Source organism: Dendropsophus ebraccatus, chromosome 5 (assembly GCF_027789765.1).
Source record: "Dendropsophus ebraccatus isolate aDenEbr1 chromosome 5, aDenEbr1.pat, whole genome shotgun sequence".
Taxonomy (NCBI): domain Eukaryota; kingdom Metazoa; phylum Chordata; class Amphibia; order Anura; family Hylidae; genus Dendropsophus; species Dendropsophus ebraccatus.
In genome coordinates, this window is record NC_091458.1 from 154950248 (window position 1) to 154971210 (window position 20963).

Below are 20963 nucleotides of genomic sequence, written 5' to 3' on the forward strand. Positions count from 1 at the left end.
ACTTACTAACTAATTTTTGTCATGTGACTTTCTTTTTTTAGAAGCAAAGAATTTCAAAGTTCGTAAAGTGCAAAATTTTCAAATTTTTCATGATATTTTGATGTTTTTTTCACAAAAAACACACAAGACAGTGACCAAATTTTGCCACTAACATAAAGTACCATATGTTACGAAAAAACAATCTCAGAATCGCTAGCATACGTTAAAGCATCACTGAGCTATTAGCGCATAAAGTGAGACAGGTCAGATTTTGAAAAATGAGCCTGGTCATTAAGGCCCAAATAGGCTTGGTCCCTAAGGGGTTAATTAAGTTATATTACAGAGTAGCTTTTATTTTTTTTAAATTTCACCACGGAAATCATTTTTATAATGTAGTTTTTTTCAGTTTTGCAGCATATTTTATGAAAAAAAAGTCATTGCAAAGTACAGTTGGTGTGAAAAATAAGAGTTTATATGGGTCAGTTGGTTTAAACACAAGGAGTAAAAAAACAGGTGCAAAAATAAAAATTCACTTGGTCCTTAAGGTTAAAGGGGGATTACGCTCAAACATAACTTTTGATATGTTGCTGCCCATGGTGAGACTAACAATCCCTTCCATACTCACTATTATCTATTCAGTCTCCTTCCCCCAGTTCTGAGCTGCTGTTTTCTGCTAAAGACACAAAAACTTTATGTGAGCTTTTCTCTACGTCTCCCCCTCCACCTCCTCCCTTCTGAGATGGCTGATGTAAACAACTCCCTATGTGCAAATTTGTTAATTACAGTGAGTTCATCAGCTATTTGACCTCACATTAACCCTCCCAGCATTACAAAGAAGCTACAAAGTTGCAGATGAAGCCTGCCAGGGACTTGTTTACATCAGCTGTCTCAAAAGGGAGGCGGGAGGAGGGGGAGACAGAGAGAAAAGCTCACACAAAGTTTTTGTGTCTTCAACAGAAAGCAGCAGCTGAGAACTGGGGGAAGGAGACTATAGATAATACCAAGTCAGAAAGAATTGTTAGTCTCACCATGGGCAGCAACATATCAGAAGTTATGTGTGAGCGGAGTACCCCTTTAATATTTTACAGTAAATTGCTGTAGTGAAGACTGAAGCTCACAGGCTATCCCAACTCTTGTAATCAATGAGAATGATTTACAGAGAAAACATCGACATAGTTTCATAGATACGGCCTATTTGTCACTCCCACATTTAGCGCAGGAAACATTTCCACCTCTTCAGGAAACGTCTGCATCAAACTAAATATTATTCAATCAAGATGACATAAATATGTACACAAAGCTGAGATATTTCATGGACTATATGGATTATACAAGGGAAAGATTGGGGGGGGGGGAAAGAAGAATTCTCTGTTAAAGGAGAAGTTCGGCGAAAATGTTTATTAATCCGCCAATAAAAGTCCAAATCACATATTTGGTATTGCCACAGGCGTAATCACCCAAACTGTTAATTAATTACATTCCAGATCTCGCGTGGTAAACGGCGTCAGCGCCAAAAAAATCTAAATTGCGCATTTTTGGTCGCATCAAACCCAGAAAAAAATTTATAAAAAGCGATCAAAAAGTCGTAAATGTGCAATCAAGGTACCGATAGAAAGAACACATCATGGCGCAAAAAATTACTCCTGACACAGCCCCATAGACCAAAGGATAAAAGCGCTATAAGCCTGGGAATGGAGCGATTTTAAGGAACGTATATTTGTTAACAATGGTTTGAATTTTTTACAAGCCATCAGATAAAAGAAAAATTATACATGTTACATATCGTTTTATTTGTAACAACTTGAGGAACATATATAACAAGTCACTTTTACCCCAGGGTGAATGGCGTAAACACAAAACTCTCTGAAATGAAAACAAATTCCTTTTTTTTTTTCAATTTGACAGCACAAATGATTTTTTTCTGGTTTCGCAGCATATTTTATGGGAAAATAATGACTGTCATTGCAAAGTACAATTGGTGTCGCAAAAAATAAGGGCTCATGTGGGTCTCTAGGTGAAAAAATGCAAGTGCTATGGCCTTTTAAACATAAAGTGGAAAAAGCAAAAGTGCAAAAACGAAAATTGGCTTTGACCTTAAGTGGTTAAAGTATTGTATTCCCCCCCCAAAAGTTATACAAATCCCCAATATACACTTATTACAGGAAATGCTTATAAAGTACTCTATTCCCTGCACTTACTACTACATCAAGGCTTCACTTCCTGGATAACATGGTGATGTCACTTCCTGGATTACATGGTGATGTCACTTCCTGGTTAACATGGTGATGTCACTTCCTGGATAACATGGTGATGTCACTTCCTGGATAACATGGTGATGTCCCTTCCTGGATAACATGGTGATGTCACTTCCTGGATAAAATGGTAATGTCACTTCCTGGATAACACGGTGATGTCACGACCCGACTCTCAGAGCTGTGCGGGCTGTGCGTGCTGGAGAGGATGATGGCAGGGGGACACTGAGGGACACAGGGCACTGGAGGGACACTGAGAATCCCTCTGCCATCATCCTCTCCAGCAGCCACAGCCCACACAGCTCTGGGAGTCGAGTCATGACATCACCATGTTATCCAGGAGGTGACATCACCATGTTATCCAGGAAGTGACATCACCATGTTATCCAGGAAGTGACATCACCATGTTATCCAGGAAATGACATCACCATGTTATCCAGGAAGTGACATCACCGTGTTATCCAGGAAGTGACATCACCGTGTTATCCAGGAAGTGACATCACCATGTTATCCAGGAAGTAACATCACCATGTTATCCTGGAAGCGACATCACCATGTTGTCCTGGAAGTGACATCACCATGTTATCCTGGAAGTGACATCACCATGTTATCCTGGAAGTGACATCACCATGTTATCCTGGAAGTGACATCACCATGTTATCCTGGAAGTGACATCACCATGTTATCCAGGAAGTGACACCACCATGTTATCCTGGAAGTGACATCACCATGTTATCCAGGAAGTGACATCCCCATGTTATCCAGGAAGTGACATCACCATGTTATCCTGGAAGTGACATCACCATGTTATCCAGGAAGTGAAGCCTTGATGTAGTAATAAGTGCAGGGAAAAAAGCACGTTATAAGCATTTCCTGTAATAAGTGTATATTGGTGATTTGTAAAACATTTTTGTCGGACTTCTTTAAATAAAGAGCATCCTACTCATTGTAACGGATGGGCCAGAAACCGGAAGGTGGATCCCTTGGATCACCGAGGAGTGCTAATGTACCCAATGTGACGCTCTCCCCTCTGTGACGCGGTTTGATTGAATGTAATGGAGCCGCGTCACCAGGGGGTTTCATCACACTGGGGGGTGTAGGGCCTGCCTCTGGTGATCCATGCTCGCCCCCCCCCCCCTCCACACACACACACTGCAATTGACTTTGGGCCGCAATCTCTCTGGCAGCAGTCATTTAACCATTTGCAATGTGACTGTGGGGGCAGATAAGTCACATCACAGCTGGAGGTCTACAATCCACAGTGTCTCTCTTCTAATAGAGTCTGACTCAGCCACACTCTATTAGGAGAGCACTGATCTCACAGATTTTTGCAATGATATAGCAATACTATGTAGCCCTGCATAGATCCATTGATGAGACTAATAATTGATATAAAAAAAGGCCCTAGAGGAGAATTAAAAAGTGTAAAAAAAAAAATTTTTTTTTAAGTTTTTAATCTTTTTTTTTAATTTTTTTAAACTCATAATAAAAGTTCTAATAATCCTCATTTTTCCCTTCTTTCAAAAAAAAGAAAAGTAAAAAAAACAAACAAACAAAAAAAAAACATGTTTGGCATCATTGCAGGCATAATTGTCTGAACTATTAAACAATCACATTCCCGATCTGCGTGCCCCCCAAAAAAAAAAGGCAAAATCCATATTTGCCGATTTATTTTTTTTAGCTGGAAGAGCTGCAGAACATCATCACTATGGGGCATGAAGACAGGTTAATTCACTTTGTTTAATATTGTTATTACTTTGTTTATTATTTTTATAATAAACATACTGGAGGCCCAGCCCTGTACACATGATGTGGGAGAAACGAGGCGTGCATACTGCGGCTCAGCATCACTTCTGTGGCCCTTCTGCTTCTAAGGAAAAATGCAATCTTATAACTCTCCAAATGGCCATCAGCAAAGACACAGGCCGCATTGGTTTTCTCTCCCTATCCCCTATCTGCCTGTCTGCAGCTCTGTACCTGGTACTGACCTGACAGATTCCCTTTAATGATATCACACTTGTAATGACAGGCGGCTGATTTTATAACAATTAGATGATGCTGTGGGCTATGACGTCGCAGTTGGAGAAGCCGGTGACGTATCCGGATTCCACCCTCCGACCCTGGTGTAAAAGATGGAGTCCTAAGATGGAAATAAAGTTATGTTTGTGTGGAGACAAAAGAATCCCGTCCTTCCTGTTCTGTTATTCAGATTGCAAATTAAAGCCACAAGATGAGAAGGCAGAAGCTGCTCTAGATGAGAGGAGTAGCCGTGAGCTGAGAATGAATTGTAACAATACTGACATCTGCTGGAACGTGCTGGAAGTGCAACTAACCAAGCAAAAACAACTTACATAAATCTGTTGCATCCCAAGGGAGCGTTCACACATACTATGCACGGTCCATAAATACAGATGATGTGCTACGGAACCGAGCTCGGAGCCCCTGGCATCATACAACTCTGTGCATTCATATCAAAAGTTATCTTCTATACACTGTCATTTTGCTTCTCACACTATTCATGCAGTCTGTCAGTGGTGTTCAGCAGACAGAATCTTCTGCAGATTATCCTACTGCACACTGCTGCATTTTTTCTACTACTACTGTTTAAGAAAAACAGTAGGTTGTCAGCAGGAAAACAAAAAACATTGAGTCCATCTAGTCGCCCTATAGTATTTCCCTTCTTATTACCTTAGAATAGATATATGTTTATACCAGGCATATAAGTTATACCAGCTGATAAGTATGGGAGATTTTTTAATAGACGTAATAGACACCAGTTGATTTGAAAGAAAAAGACTTTCACTGGACAACCCCTTTAAGCCTGTCTGTGCCTCCATATATTATAGGTGCTTTCTGCGCCATCCCATAATATAGTAGTTAGGCCCTCCGATGCAGGTAGGTGCCCTGTGGTGTCCCATCACGGGTGTTCTTTTCTCTTGTACACCTGTCGCAAAAGTTTTTTACTCCAGGTTAAGTGGTGATGAAGTGCACTTCAGAGTTTCACCACTAGATGTCAGTATTTTCTATATGTATGCTTTTATGTGTTGCACAGCTGAAGTTAGGAATGGGTTGCTGTTTTATGTGTACCATGTGCTTTTGCTTACCTATAGGAGATGTTCTCTACTCTCAGCCTATCTTTTTCTTTTTTTTGCACACATTCCTTTCCACTACTCACAGGGTGGATAACACATCCCCTGTAGGAAGTTACTTGTTGGAAGGAGGTGTAGCGTCGGTTCTGACCTAGATTCTCGTGGGAGAAGGACACACAGAGCAGACGTCCCTGCTGTAGTCAAGCCAGAGCCTGGCTCTGCCAGGACCCTCTTCCGGGACAAGTCACTTGAGTGCGTGTTCAGTGTCTAGTTGAAGCCTTGGCGTTTAGCAGTGAGGAGGCATCGACACTTGAAAAAGAAACCAGTTCGGTTTGGAAACGCGTTGTGTCGCTTTTTAGCTGGGAATTTTAATAAACATTTTTTTTCTCCTGACACTGATCTTCCTTGGACCTGCGCCCTACAACTCCCCTACCAGGAGAGGAGGTGTTTTATTGCAATATGTATGGTCCTGTTTGTGGATCCACTGGGGGAGAGGCTGCGGTTCTATTACAATCCATTCTGAGTGTTGTGCCTCCCTTTACATAATCTCTACAGGTGAGAGCTTCTATATTGTGCTCGCACCTATTTTGCCGTCTGATCTGTGCTATGGAGCGCTGTTCTATTTCTTTGTTTTAGTTAGTGAGTTGGTCAGAGACACGTGTGGTCAGATGCAACCAGAGACAACCAGTCCTTTTAGTATTCGTACTATATCTACTATGCAGTGCTAGGCACTACTAAGAGAGGAGAGTCTGGGAATATCCTAGCCCATGCCAAGAACCACTCTACAAAGTGCAAGGCAGTACCCTGAGACACTAGCCTGGATAGGACGAAGCTACCAGAAGGTCTATGTATCCTATCTCGCAGTGCAGGTAACTGGGACGCACCCGGAAACTTAGCTTCACCCAGGTAACCAAGGCTGGGGCTTGTATCACCCTAGGAGGACGAGTCACTGAAGGGCAGAAGGTGATCAGACTAAAGTCTATACAAGGGTACAAGTAAACTTCTCACTCAAAAGTACTCGAGTACATTGCTACACTGGGCTAGCACTCCCTCAACAAACTCTTCTCCACTACTCTACTCTATATTCAACTCTTCAAGCACCGCTACAACTAGCTCTACTGTACTCTACTCCTTCAAGCACCTCCTCAGAGTTCAAGCACTAAAGTCTGTGTAAAGATTTATCTATTTGCTGCCAAAGTGTTTTGTACTATTAACAGACTGTACAGTAAAGCTGAGCAGCCGATGACGCTGAAGAGGGCGGCCGGCACTCAGGACGCTCGGAGGGATTCGGCCGGGCCGTCCGAAGACGACATCACAGACTGAAGATCGGAGACGAGTCGGCACGTGACAGGTATGTATAGCGCACCACACTTCCGGGTACACGGGCGGGGGTGGTGGGACACGGGGAAGGGGGCCATTCACAGACATAACATACATTACAGAGTTGTATAACTTTGTAATGTGTGTTATTCTGTCAATAATTCTTTACAGCCGCACTACCCCTTTAAAAAGTGATTTAAAAAAAAAAAAAAAAAAGTACCTCACAATCCCTTTTTATTCAAATTTTTTTTCTGTGATGTGATGTGAACATATTGACACTATGGGGGACAATCGCTGGTACTCTATGCTGTACAGCAGAGCATTGCGCTGTGATCCGAACTGCATTACTCCTAAGGCTGGGTTCACACTACGTTTTTGCAATCCGTTTTTTTTTGCAAAAAACGGATGAGAAAAATGGATGCCTTAGTGTGCATCCGTTTTGATCCGTTTTTCCATTGACTTCCATTATCCGTTTTTTTTTTAACATACACAACAACGTAGTCGACCTCATTTTTGTGTTCGTTAAAAAAAAACAAAAAACGGATCCGTTAAGTTAATGGTAAGACGGATCAAAACGGATGCACACAAAAGCATGGAAAAAAATGGATTGCAAAAACATGGTGTGGACCCACAAAATAAATGAATAAATAAATAAAAATAAATAAATTAATTAATAAAAAAAAAAAAAAAAAAATATATATATATATATATATATATATATATATATATATATATATATATATATATATACAGTGGTACCCTGGATTACGAGCATAATTCGTTCCGGGGCCGCGCTTGTAATCCAAATCTGCTCTTAAACCAAAGCAAATTTTCCCATAAGAAATCATAGAAATGCAGACAATTGGTTCCACGCCCCCAAAATAATGACTTATTATTCTGAATAACATGTAAAACAGATGAAACAAACATTCAGAAACAGCAGAATCTGTGATATTATAAGTTACTGTACAGTAATGGAGAGGATGGGAAACACAAGGGCGGACAGAGACTGCAGGGAGCATGAAGGAATGAGCAGGACAGATGTGGGCACATACATGCAGCGCTCTCTGTCCAGGGAGAGAGGGGTTACAGCTATGGAGAGATTACCTCCACAGTCCTGTCCCCTGATGTAAGCCCCAGCCTGAAGTGGATCTGCTATGATTTGGAAGATGAGGGAGACTTCCTGGGTCAGAGTACAGAGATGTAGACCACACTATGAAGACTATGCCCCTCCCCCACTCCCCCTCCCACACAGAACATGGAGCTCTTAAACCAAAGCAATGCTCTTAAACCAAGTCACAATTTTGAAAATCTGTGAGCTCTTAAACCAAAACGCTCTTAAACCAAGTTACTCTTAAACCAAGGTAAAGGTACCACTGTATATATATATATATATATATATATATATATATATATATATATATATATATGTGTGTGTGAATCATCACAATTATAATAATAATTAATAATAATAATAATAATAATAATAATAATAATATAAAAGTTGACTTTTGAAGTGTAGCGACAAAAAAATTGTGTTTTCTATTAAATTTGCTATTATTGCACCAAAGTTATACATTCAGGTGTCTGGAAAAGCTGGGTGACAGTATGATAGCTGTAATGGTAGTGACTGTCATAGCTATGCTAGATGAAAGGGCAAAACTGCCCGGATCAAAGATGGCGGCCGGCCGCTCTAACCAAGCACGTGGGTCAGCAGCAGGCTCTACCCGTCGTGCTTTGCGGCCTCTCAGTCTCTTTACAGCGGCCTGTTTCCAGCTGAGCCGCCTCCCCGCAGTTACCGTCCCTGTACCGACCGACGTGGGGGATTTGTAGCCCGAGACGAGCCGCCAAGATGGTGAAGCCACGGTTCAAGGGACGGAATACTATTAACCCGTCCACCTCCAGCTCTAACCCAGGTGTGTACGTGATACTGAGAGAGGGCGGAAGTGGGGAGAGAACGGCGCACGTGGAGGACTGCGGAGGAGAGAGTGTCTGACAGGATGCTGGGCGACAACCAGTATGACTCCCTGGCGGCCTCTAGCTCAGGGGTAGGGAACCTTTGCTTTCCAGCTGCTGCAAAACTACAACTCCCATCATGCCTGGACAGCCAAAGCTAAAGCTTTGGCTGTCCAGGCATGATGGGAGTTGTAGTTTTTCCACAGCTGGAGGGCCAAGGTTCCCTCCCCCTGCTCTAGCTGAATGATGCATGGCTGGGGGAACTCATGTGCTCTTCAGGTGTCTGGAAAAGCTGGGTGACAGTTTATTATAGCTGTAATGGTAGTCATCCTCCACGGTATATACCATAAGTGTACCCTAGGTCCAGGTACCATTGACTTTAATGGGAGTTATGCAAACAGTGGCGCCTGTTGAGCTCCGTCTCCCATTAAAATCAATGGAAGTTACGCAGATTGGGTCACTGGTCAGAGAGGACCGAGGAGCGCTCTATCTGTATAGGGTGCAGGACCGGTATCCAAGGGAAACGTATGGCCTAAACTAACAGATCAGTACAGTACATGTATACTGCATTGATCTGTATGAGCAATTAAGTTACTTTGTAAAGTGCAGCGGAATCTGTTGGCGCTATATAAATAAAAATTATTATTAAAAATTATTATTAAAATAAAAATAAAATCTATCCCATAATAAAAGTTCCAATCCCCCCCCCCCCCCCCTTTTTTCACATAAAAAATGAAAACCTCTTTGCTATCACCAGAATTATTAAAGGGAACCAGTCGGCACATTTGTGCTGCTCAGGCTCCCGGGGACGCTGCACGGACCTCGTAGACGCGTCTCCTATAACGTCCGGAGCTTTATGCCCCAGTAATACACTGTTTAAAGTGTCACTAAGTTATATAGATTTGTAATTAACTGCAAGTCTTAAGTCTTCCCATACTTATCAGCTGCTGGATGTCATGCCGGAAATGTTTTTGTTTTTTTTTGTCTGACACACTGCTCTCTGCTGCCACCTCTGTCTCGGTTTTCTATGAATCCCCATAGAAAACCTCTCCTGCTCTGGACAGTTCCTGACATGGACAGAGGTGGCAGCAGAGAGCACTGTGTCAGACTGAAAATAAAACAGCACTTCCTGCAGGACATACAGCAGCTGATAAGTTTGGGAAGACTTGAGATTTTTTTAATAGAAGTAAATTACAAATCTATATAACTTTCTGACACCAGTTGATTTGAAAGAAACCTCGAGACACTTGCCGCCGGGAGGCATTTTCCCCTGGGTTGTGATGACGTCATCACCCGTGTGTGGTGGGGGGGATGGACAAGCCCGCTCAGTGACTGCAGTGCCACCCTGCCGCCTTCTGGTCATCTGGGCGGGGTCCTCATCACAGCTCTATGTCAGTGCGCTCTGCAGGGGGTGATTGACAGGCAGAGAGGCCCGTTAGAGGGGCACAAGATGAGACCAAGCAGCTCTGTAGATGTAAAAATAAAAAAGTTATAAGAGTCAGAATAAGGCCATTTAAAGCGCAACTCCGGTGCAAATGTATTTTGCTGTAATTACAACACGTTACCAAGTTATGGCCGCCCCGAAAGTGTCATAAATTCATACGTACCTGACTCCGCGAAGACGTCACTAGTAGAGGGAAGACTGGCCTAACTGGTGTCCCTTAGTAGGGCAGCACCCCTACGCTACATGATCAGATGACTCACAGCCTGCTCTGATTGGCTGAGAAAGATGTCAGTCATCTGACGCTTCGGGGACTGCGGGAAATTGAAACCGAGACGGTGTCAGGATGAATGGTAAGAATAAAAAGATGTTTTTTTTTTTTTTTTTTTTTAATCACCGGAGTTGTCCTTTAAAGCAATTTTTTGTAATTTTATTGTTTTGCCGTAAAAAAATTACAAAATATATACAAATTGGATTTCATTGGCCTCTTTTGAGCGGAGGAATGTCAGTTTTACTGCTTGGTGATAAAACTAAAAAAATTGTATCTTAAAGATCTCATTGTCTACAATACATATATAAACCATTCACTTTCAACACTTTCAAAACCAAATTGTCTGGAGTCTAATAAGGTTGTTAAAGGGATACTTCAGTGATTTTTTTTTTTCTTCAAATCAACTAGTGTCATAAAGTTATACAGATGTGTAATTTACTTCTATTAAAAAAAATCTTCAGTCTTCCAGTACTCAGCTGCTGTATGTCCTGCAGGAAGTGGTGTATTCTTTCCAGTCTGCTGCCACCTCTGTCCATGTCAGGAACTGTCCAGAGCAGCAGCAAATCCCCATAGAAAACCTCTCCTGCTCTTGACAGTTCCTGAGATGGACAGAGGTGGCAGCAGAGAGCACTGTGTCAGACTGGAAAGAATACACCACTTCATGCAGGACATACAGCAGCTGATAAGTACCGAGGATTTGAATTTGTATAGTCTGGAGGAAAGGGGGGGGGGGGCACGATCGTAACCTTTAAGTATGTTTCAGGACTAAATAAGGATCAGGAGGGAAGATTTGTTTGCAAAAAGTTAACTCAAGAAGAAGAGGACCCAGTGAGAGCTTACTGGGGGAGAGATCAGAAGCAACGTGAGAAAATATCACTTTACTGAAAGAGTAGTAGATGCTTGGAACAAACTTCCAGCGGATGTGGTTGGTAAACCTACAATAACATAATGTAACCTGCCTGGTATATACATATATCTATCCTAAGATGATAAGAAAGGAAATACTAATCGGGCCGACTAGATGGGACAGGGGATCTTCTATATTTCTATATGTTTTTGCCACCACACGGGATGAATAATCTACAAATCTGTGATAATCGGATAATGGAGAATATATTGTAATCCAGCCCTCGCTGGTGGTTGGTTATGCTGATGTATATAATATGTATGTATCTACCTAATGTCATTCATTTATTTCCTTCAGATCGGATAAAAGGTGAAGGAGGTCACAATATGAGGGACCGGGCAACCATCAAGCGCCTCAATATGTACCGCCAGAAAGAGCGGCGGTAAGTGCACCCATGTGCAGCATTCATCCGTTATATCGGTGCTCTATTGCTTCAGCCTGTATCTAAATGGTTATATAACTGACGTGGGCGGCTGCTTAGTGCCAGCTATTAGGGGCGCCCCTGGCTGTATGGAGCAGTGTCCCTTATACACCCTTAGGCTACGTGCACAGGGAGTAAAAGTGGCGGAATGTTTATTCTTCATCGCGGAGAGAGGAGGCCCGGGAGCCTCCCATAGACTGTCATTATGACCGGGAGGCTGGCGGCATTCCCCCACTAAATCACATAACTGTATCTGATCATGCTGTTATGTGTCAGGAACTGTCCAGAGCAGGAGAGGTTTTCTATGGGGATTTGCTGCTACTCTGGACAGTTCCTGATATGGACAGAGGGGGCAGCAGAGAGCACTGTGTCAGACTGGGAAGAACACACCACTTCCGGCAGGACATACAGCAGCTGATAAGTACTGGAAGACTGAAGATTTTTTTAAGAGAAGTAAATTACAAATCTATATAATTTTCTGAAACCAGTGGATTTGAAAGAAAATTTTTACCCCTTTAATAAAGTGAATAGGGTTGGGCTTCAGCTTGTGGACAGGTGTTGCTCTGTTTTTTAAAAGAAAGCGTCTGCATCTTTCATGTGGATCTTTATAATCCTGGATTTCCCCTTCTTTCTCTTTTAGGAATAACCGTGGGAAAGTGATAAAGACTCTGCAGTATCAGTCATCCGTCCCATCCGGCACCGTGGCCAGGGTAGAGCCCAATATCAAGTGGTTTGGTGAGTTTTGTACTCTGTGCCCTGACTATGGCGCTAAGAGACGTGGGGAAGAGTTTGTGGCTGAAGCTGTTGTCTCCGCTTTCAGGAAACACTCGCGTCATTAAGCAATCCTCCCTGCAAAAGTTCCAAGATGAAATGGACGCCGTGATGAAAGACCCGTATAAAGTGGTGATGAAGCAGAGCAAACTCCCAATGTCTCTTCTGTACGATCGGAGAAAACCTCACGTATGTAACTACAAGCCCATTATACTGGTGGTTAGCCACCAATACACATTATATTTTCTGATTTTAAGAAACTTTGTAATTGGGTTTATTAGCTGAAAAATGCATTTTTATCATGAAAAAGCAGTTTGAAGTTCTCCCCGTCTTCATGGTTCTCTATGGAGGGGGGAGGGGTGTAGGCAGATGAGGCACCAAAACAGGACAACAAAGAGTTAATTTACAGCTACATCACCAGGCTATCTCCTCTGAAGTCAGGACGACCTCTCTGACCTCTGAATATCGGCTTTCACACAGGTCCCGCTGTGTAATCCTTTGTTCTCTGCTGGCGACTAATTTCAAGATTTCCTGATAATGAGCAGTGAATGGGGGGGGGGGGGGGCTGGGCAAAGTCTTTTTGAATGCAGATAATGGCATATTTGTCTAATAAACCCAATAACAAAGTTTCTTAAAATCGCCTGGACTAGTTATTTCTGAAAAGGAAAAAAAAAACGACAGTGACACTTTAAATCTGCTATTCTTTTAAAGCAACTCTGAACCCACAACTGCTTGTACCTTTGGATAGCTGCTTTTAATCCAAGATCTGTCCTGGGGTCTGTTCGGCATGTGATAAACTTGCAGTCCTGTGTAAATTGGCGTATCCTAGAGTGTCTTGCACCGCCTCTCCGTCCCTCCTCACCATTAGGAACGCCCCTGGTCGGGATTTCTCCTATTCACCACCTGTGTGAACACTGCACGTGTGCAGGATCAATAAGGCACATGTGCAGTGTTCAGACAAGTGATAATTAGGACAAATCCTGCCAATGGCGTTCCTAATGGTGAACAGGGCGGGGAGGAGGGACGGAGGGGTGGTGCAAGGTTAGGGCACAGACACTCTAGGCCACACCAGTTTAAAAGTAGTTTTTCAGGACAATATCTGCATCACCTGCCAAACGGACCCCAGGACAGATCTTGGATTAAAAGCCGCTATCCGAAGGGTTTGGGGGGTCAGTTTGTGGGTACAGAGTCGCTTTAAAGCGCTATTCTCACCTCATGACTTCCTCTGGTCCTAGGAAACCAGGTGTCTTTGCTTGAACACTTTGCCACCTGGATGCGCTTGGCTACATTCCCTCCAATAGAACCGTGCTGCACTGTGGTTGGTCTAATGCACTGGGCCGCTAAAGGCAGCTTTGCTAATATACTAGCTTAAGGAAAGCAGCAGAAAATTACTATTACTATGTAACTATGTAAAATTGAGTTTCTCCACAAATAAGACCCAGCATCATTTTGCATTTTTTTTTTTTAATAGACTTAAAATATAAGCCTTACTCCAAAGTGTCAGGGAGCCGACCAGATCCCCGACACTGGGTGCTGAGCATCAGCCAATCAGGGGCAGATTTGTTATGCTCCGCCCCCACTGGTCAATACAAGCTGCAGGGGGGCAGGAGGGGTAAGAAGATGCACAGTAGGGCACATTGTATATGGGGGGTGGAGGGTACATGGGCCAACTACAGAGGGAGGTTATATACAGTATGGGGACTACATGCAGAGGGGAGACATATACAGTTTAGGGGAACCACTACAGAGAGGGGAGGAAGGTATACAGTATGTGGGCCTTACTGTAGAGCGAGGATGTATACAGTATGTGGGCCTTACTGCAGAGCGAGGATGTATACAGTATGTGGGCCTTACTGCAGAGCGAGGATGTATACAGTATGGGGACTACCTGCAGAGGGGGGTATATACATTATGGGGGAACAACTACAGTGAGGGGAGGGGGGTTTACAGTATATGGACTACCTGCATAGGAGGGAGGGCAGTATACAGAATGGGAGAAACCTGCAGGGAGGGAGGAAGGTATACAGTATGGGGACTAACTGCAGAGAGGGGGGTTGTACAATATGGGGGAACAACTACAGAGAGGGAAGGGAAGTATACAAAATGGAGGCCAAACTACAGGGTAACTTATAGTATAGAAGCCTAACAACAGTGGAACATAGAGCATGTCGCTTACTACCATACAGTGTAGGGGCATCTGTTGTTTTTCTCCGAAAATAAGCCCTAGCCCCTTTTTCAGAGGGAAAAAATATAAGACCCTGTCTTATTTTCGCACAAACACTGTAATTACAGCTCCAAACCTAGAGACCCAGACACACGGCTGAGATTTATGTAAGTGAATATCCGTTCCATTCAAGTGAATGGGGATGTTTCTGCAGCACTTACATGGATTACCACTCACAGATCTCTATTCAACCTTTAAGTTTTTTGTTTTTTCTTCCTCCTAAGGGACAAGTAACATTTCTAATAATAATGGGAGTCTTAGAGACTGGGATTTAGAACAATTTATTTTAATTAAATTTTTTTCTATTTCCAAATGGGAAACATCTTCTCCAACGCCGTATGAGTTAGATGTGCTCGAATCTCGTAGCGCGGAGCCAGACAACATGTGTTCCTTCCAGCTTTATTAGACGAGAGTAGGAATAATATACTGTCTAATAATGACCTAACCATGTGATCTTTCATCGTGTTTCAAGCATTCATCACTCCTGTTTAGAACACACAGTTCCGTTCTGCAGGCACATGGATAGCACTACTTTTTAGGTTTTCCATCAAACTTTTTTTTTTTTTCCCCATGCATGTGTGTTTTATTATATACAAAGGAAGAATGTTATCAGAATACAAAATTGCAAAAAAAAATAAAATAATAATAATAAGCGCTGAACCCTTGTCCAAAAATCCTGGCAGGTATTGCTCCCGAACGCGCACACGTCCTCGGTTTAATCGAGATGACAGCCTATTGGAATATATATATATATGGTAGTAGAATAATCACCAGCGTTCTTTATTAGTTTACGCCGTTCCAAGCGAATATTTATTTTGATGGGAAAAGCTCTGGCTGTATGAGCCTCACCATGCTGGCAGAGGAAGCGTGTGAAATCAGCCCCGCTCTCCACATATGCCTTCGTTTCATCGTATTCCTTGGAAAACGTCTTCAAAGAAATTAAGACGAAGCCTTGAAGCGGTCTGAAGTACAAACGTCTGCCGCTTCCAAAATACACAGCAAACAGACCGTAAGGAAACTTGACGTGGTGCTTCTAATAGGGTCTATTTTTCACATCATTATCCAATAGTCCCAGTGTTATTTTCCTGCTTTTCACTTTTTAGGTTAAAGCAGCTGTCCTTAAAGCTGGCCTTAAAGGGGATGTCGGTGTTATAGATGGGGGTACCACACTCCGCACCCCGCTCTAAAAGCGGATACCTGACCCTTCCATGTATTACACTGACAACTATTTATTTGATTGACTGGTCTGTAATACATTTCGCAGTCAGCGGCTGCAGCATGTAAAATGTATGGCTTCTTGCTGCTTCCCTTGGCAGTAACTACTTATAGAGAGGTACAAACTATGTGCTGGCAGATGACAGCATCTATCCAATCTGGTCACATTCTGAGGCTAAAACCTTTAAGGAGTACCCTGATATTATTATTATTATTATTATATATTATTAATTATTATTATTATTATTATTATTATATATTATTATATATTATTATTTTATTTTTTTTATACATTTTTTTTTTTACGCCTCCTCCCGCCACTCCACAGTAAATGAACGTCGCTGCAGCCTATGCCTGATGCTGCAGCAACGTTAATTTACACTGCAGGGTAACACAGGTACAATAGCTGCGCCTGTGTCATCCGTGCTCCGGTGCTGAGAGTTAACCCTATAGATACCGCGGTCAGCAGGACTGCGGCATCTATAGGGCTCCTGGCAGAGAATTCTCCCTCTACAGAGGGAGAATTCTCTGTCCGCTGTCCATTGGGGCTCTGCGCAGTGATCACAGAGCCACAATGGTAGCCATGGAAACCGGAAGCCTCAGGCTTCTGGTTTCTGGCTACAGAGGCCGGCAAGGGAAGGCTGGGCGCGCGTGGCCGTGCGCTCTGCCCCCTTCCCTCTCTCCCCTGCCGCTGTCACTAGATTGTAACAGCGGCAGGGGACAGAGGAGAGGGGGCAGACATAGCGACATCAGCTTATGGGATCATTATGATCCCATAAGCTGATGTCCAAAAAGGACCTGGGCATTGATTCATCAATGACCCCAGGTCGTGAAAGGCTTTAATAAACTTGAGTCAGAAAGTTATGCAAACCTGTAGTTTTTTTTTTCTTCTCTATTTAAAGATCTCCACTCTTTCAATCAGCTGCTATTTGTCCTGCAGGAAGTGGTGTATTCTTTCCAGTCTGACACAGTGCTCTCTGCTGCCACCTCTGTCCATGTCAGGGACTGTCCAGAGCAGCAGCAAATCCCCATAGAAAACTTCTCCTGCTCTGGACAGTTCCTGACATGGACAGAGGTGGCAGCAGAGAGCACTGTGTCAGACTGAAAGAATACAATACTTGCTGCAGGACATACAGCAACTGAAAAGTACTGGAAGACTGGAGAGGTTTTAAATAAAAGTAAATTACAAATTTATATAATTTCCTGACACCATTTGTTTAGAAAGAAAAAAAACATTTCACTGGATAACCCCTTTACTTGTGTCCTCAGTTTGTACTCCCTAGTTGTAGCCCTTTACCTACACTAACAATGTATTCTCAACAGAACGCAAAAGTTCACATTCTGGACACCGAAACATTTGAAACAACTTTTGGGCCCAAGTCTCAGAGGAAGAGACCAAACCTTATTGCTGGCGATGTACATGAACTGCTTCAGAATGCCGAGGCGCTGGCAGGCAGCTATGACCAAGACAAAGATCGGGATCTGGTCACGGAAGATACCGGAGTCAGGTATGTACAGCGTATTATTGGGACAGTTTTGAAGGCAGATAACAGTGATGGTATCATATAGGATCCTTTCACTTAAAGGGGTACTCCGGGCTGAGGTTATTTTCAGTGTACAGACAGGGAGGGGATGAATTTAGAGGCCGCCGGTCACTTACCTGACTGGCAGCTTCTATATCCACCCCCTCCCTGGCCGTACACTGAAAATAACCCCAGCGCGGAGTACCTCTTTAAGTGAGGGGCAACATATAACGCACTGAAGTGGCGCATTTGGAAAGTTTGCAGTATGCCCTGAAAACCATTCCAGCAAGTCTGTTTTTAAAATGGTGCTTTTCCTCTAAGCCCTGCTGTGTCCAAACAGCATTTTATGGTGTCACATATGGGGTACTGCTGTAGAAATTGGATAGCGATTTTTTTTTTTTTTTTTTTTTTTTATGCATATGCCCTTGAGTTCCTTGCATATGCCTTTGCATCCGATGTTTGCAAAAACGGATGAAAAAAAAAAAAAACAGATTGCAGACACGTAGTGTGAACCCAGCCTAACATGAAAACTGAGCTGTAATTGGTTGGTATATTTTGAACCCCTTTAATAAATCTGTGCCATATTGCCCAAAATGGAAGCTCCTTCTCTTCCTGCCATATGCTTGACAGCAGCTTGTGACCACATACAGGGCACTGCTGTACTCAGGAGAGAGTTATGTTTTGAGCCAAAAGGAACTTTACTAGAAAAAAATAATTTTCATGGCCGACTTTTAAAAATTTTCTTTAAAGGGAATCTGTCAGCCCTTTTTCTGGTTCTGAGGTGCTGACATTGTGAGGAAGGTGAGTGTCTGTCAGTGTGTCTGTTACCTTCCTTTTTCCGCTCACTGCTGTACTTTTTCCCCAATCTGGTCTGTAACTTTCTGCAAAAGTGTCAAAGAGGAGTAATGGTGCCGCGTTCGTGCCGCACTTCGGCACACCTCACCACTACTTCTTCCTCCCAGCTTCACTTGAATATTCATTGCGGTCTCCCTCTGGCTTCCTGCAGATGTCCTCTATCGCTGCGGAACAATTTGCACTTGCGCCGTAGTGCGTAGGAGCGGCGCAAAACAACTGAGGGCATAGGCCCCGGCCCTCAGTGCGCCTGCGCCGCTCCTACGCACTACAGCGCATGCGCAAATCGCTCTGCACAGAGCCGAACTAGCAAGGGCGCGCGTGGACATTGCCATCAACGGCGCATGTGCAGCGACAGATGACGTCGGCAGGAAGCTGGAGGGAGGCCGCAATGAATATTCAAGTGAAGCTGGGAGGAAGTAGTGGTGAAGTACGGCACCATTACTCCTCTTTGACACGTGCAGAAAGTTACGGACAAGATTGGGGAAAAAGTACAGCAGCGAGCGGAAAAAGGAAGGTAACAGACACACTAACAGACACTCACCTTCCTCACAATGTCAGCACCTCAGAAACAGAAAAAGTGCTGACAGATTCCCTTTAAACATCTATAGTGTGCAAAATGCTCATTTCCCCCTAGGAAAAAAAACACTGAGATGGTGTAGTTTCCAAAATGGTGTCACTTCTGGGTTTTCACTACACTGTTACCTTGAGGTACTGCAAACGTGCAAGGTGCCCACAAATCTGCGCAAATTTGACGCTTCTTGATTTCCTAACTGTGTCCTTCTGTTTAATGTTCAGAGAGGAGGCCCGGGAAGAGATCTATAAGAAAGGCCAGTCCAAGAGAATCTGGGGTGAGCTATACAAGGTGAGTTTGGGCACATGGTTATCCCTTTATGGAACGCTTGTCGTTTAGAGAACTGTTGTAAAGATGAATTTTTGATTAAAAAAAAATAAAAAAAATGTTCTACATCATGCATAGGCAGCTAAGGCTTTGGCTGTCCAGGCGTGATGGTAGTTGTAGTTATGCAACAGCTGGAGAGCCAAGGTTCCCTACCCCGCTGCCTTAGTGTGAAGCATTACAGTCCGGTTTTCAGATCCAGTCTCTCTAAAAAAAAAAAAAAAGTTGAATGTAACAATCTGTTGATATTAAAACTAATGAGGAACAAAAGGAAATAATTTTGATATACTGTTTCCAAAGCAAATAGTGCGGGGAGTGGGGAATAATAGTAATAATAGTGGTGCGAAAATGTTCCACCAAAGAGTCAGGCTGCCTGTTGTTGTTAGGCTGATTAAAACCAGGACTGCCGTGCACTGTGTGAGGGAAGAGAGTCGGCGCTGAGCGTTGCTGATAGACTGCACAGTGTTAGGAGCCTTTGTTGTTAGACGTGGTTTCTTGGGGTCACACAGAGAAGCTGCTTTCTTCCTGTGACCTTTGATTAAGTTGATCTGTGAGATATTTTAAAGGGAATCTGTCAGCGACCGGACCCGAGGTGCTGGCTGCGTAGTATAGGTGGGTGTCCCCTTGTGTGCATGGTCCCTGTCTACAAAGCCTCCGTGCAGTAGATTTTTACAAACACTCTAACATAGTGTCAAAGAGTAGTAGTGGCTTTGTGTCTTGTTGCACCTCGGCACGTCTCGCCACTACTTTCTCCATCCCGTTTTCGTGCATATTTACCCATTAGTCTGCCTCCTGCCATGTAGTTGTAGTTGCACGCACTGTTGCTTGCAAGGACCACGGCTGACCTACCAGTTCGCGCCAGCGCCAACAATTCCCTATGGGGGTACACTTCCGGTAATGCCATTCGCGCATGCGCCATAGGGCAGGAGAGCAGCGCATGCAAGCTGAGGGGCTGAAACCAATGCCCTCAGTTGGAACATTCAGTGCATATTTTTTTCTTGTATACAAAACCTCGAGTCTGTATTAACACTTCATTTGTTAGGTGCTGTAATGTGGTGCACATAGAGAGATGTGGTTCCCAGCTGTGACTCGGTCTGTAGGTTTGGTTTCATACATCCCCCGCCCCCTTAACTGATTCCGTATAGGCTACCATAATGTTTGACAATGGTCTCGCTCACTTTATGGGCCAAGCATAGTCAGCTAATGACCAGGTCAGGGGCATTTCCCCTTCATGTCTGTTTCTATAGCAGGTTTTAAAATAATGGTCTGCTGCTATATTGAGCCCTGCTAAAACATTTGTGTCTGCAATGTTGGCTATGTTGAGTCTATTAAAGATAATGGGGCTGGTGTTCGTTTTTATAGGTTTCAGAGATGTAGTGGTATAACGTTGCGTGAATCCAGCCTACATCTGACTGATTATATTGTATTGTATTTGTGTTGTCACAAGTTGTATTGTGCTTAGGGAGAAAGTCTTCCATACTACATCCAATGGAGCAGCGGCTGTGGACAGGGGCATAGCTAGGATTCATGGGGCACCATAGCAAAAAAACTGTACGCTCCCCCCACGCACAATACAAAGCACTGCGTGTGTGTGTGTGTATGTGTATGTATATGTATGTATGTATATATGTATATATATGTATGTGTGTATGTATATGTGTATATGTATGTGTATATGTATGTGTATATGTATGTGTATATGTATGTGTATATGTATATGTATGTATATGTATATGTATGTATATGTATATGTATGTATATGTATGTATATATGTATATGTATGTATGTGTATGTATATATGTATGTATATATGTATGTATATATGTATATGTATATGTATGTA

At 43.1% G+C, this 20963-nt stretch overlaps 1 protein-coding gene across 1 annotated transcript in view; it reads left to right on the plus strand.

Moving 5' to 3' along the window:
• The first annotated feature begins 8371 nt into the window (after positions 1 to 8371).
• The window catches only part of GNL2 (G protein nucleolar 2), a 35815-nt gene continuing 23223 nt past the window's right edge, over positions 8372 to 20963 (plus strand). The window contains exons 1-6 of the mRNA XM_069971692.1: positions 8372 to 8556; positions 11513 to 11597; positions 12277 to 12371; positions 12457 to 12596; positions 17170 to 17354; positions 19020 to 19086. Coding sequence (XP_069827793.1) covers positions 8493 to 8556; positions 11513 to 11597; positions 12277 to 12371; positions 12457 to 12596; positions 17170 to 17354; positions 19020 to 19086 — 636 coding nt within the window. The 5' untranslated portion in view covers positions 8372 to 8492. The remainder of the gene's footprint in view (positions 8557 to 11512; positions 11598 to 12276; positions 12372 to 12456; positions 12597 to 17169; positions 17355 to 19019; positions 19087 to 20963) is intronic.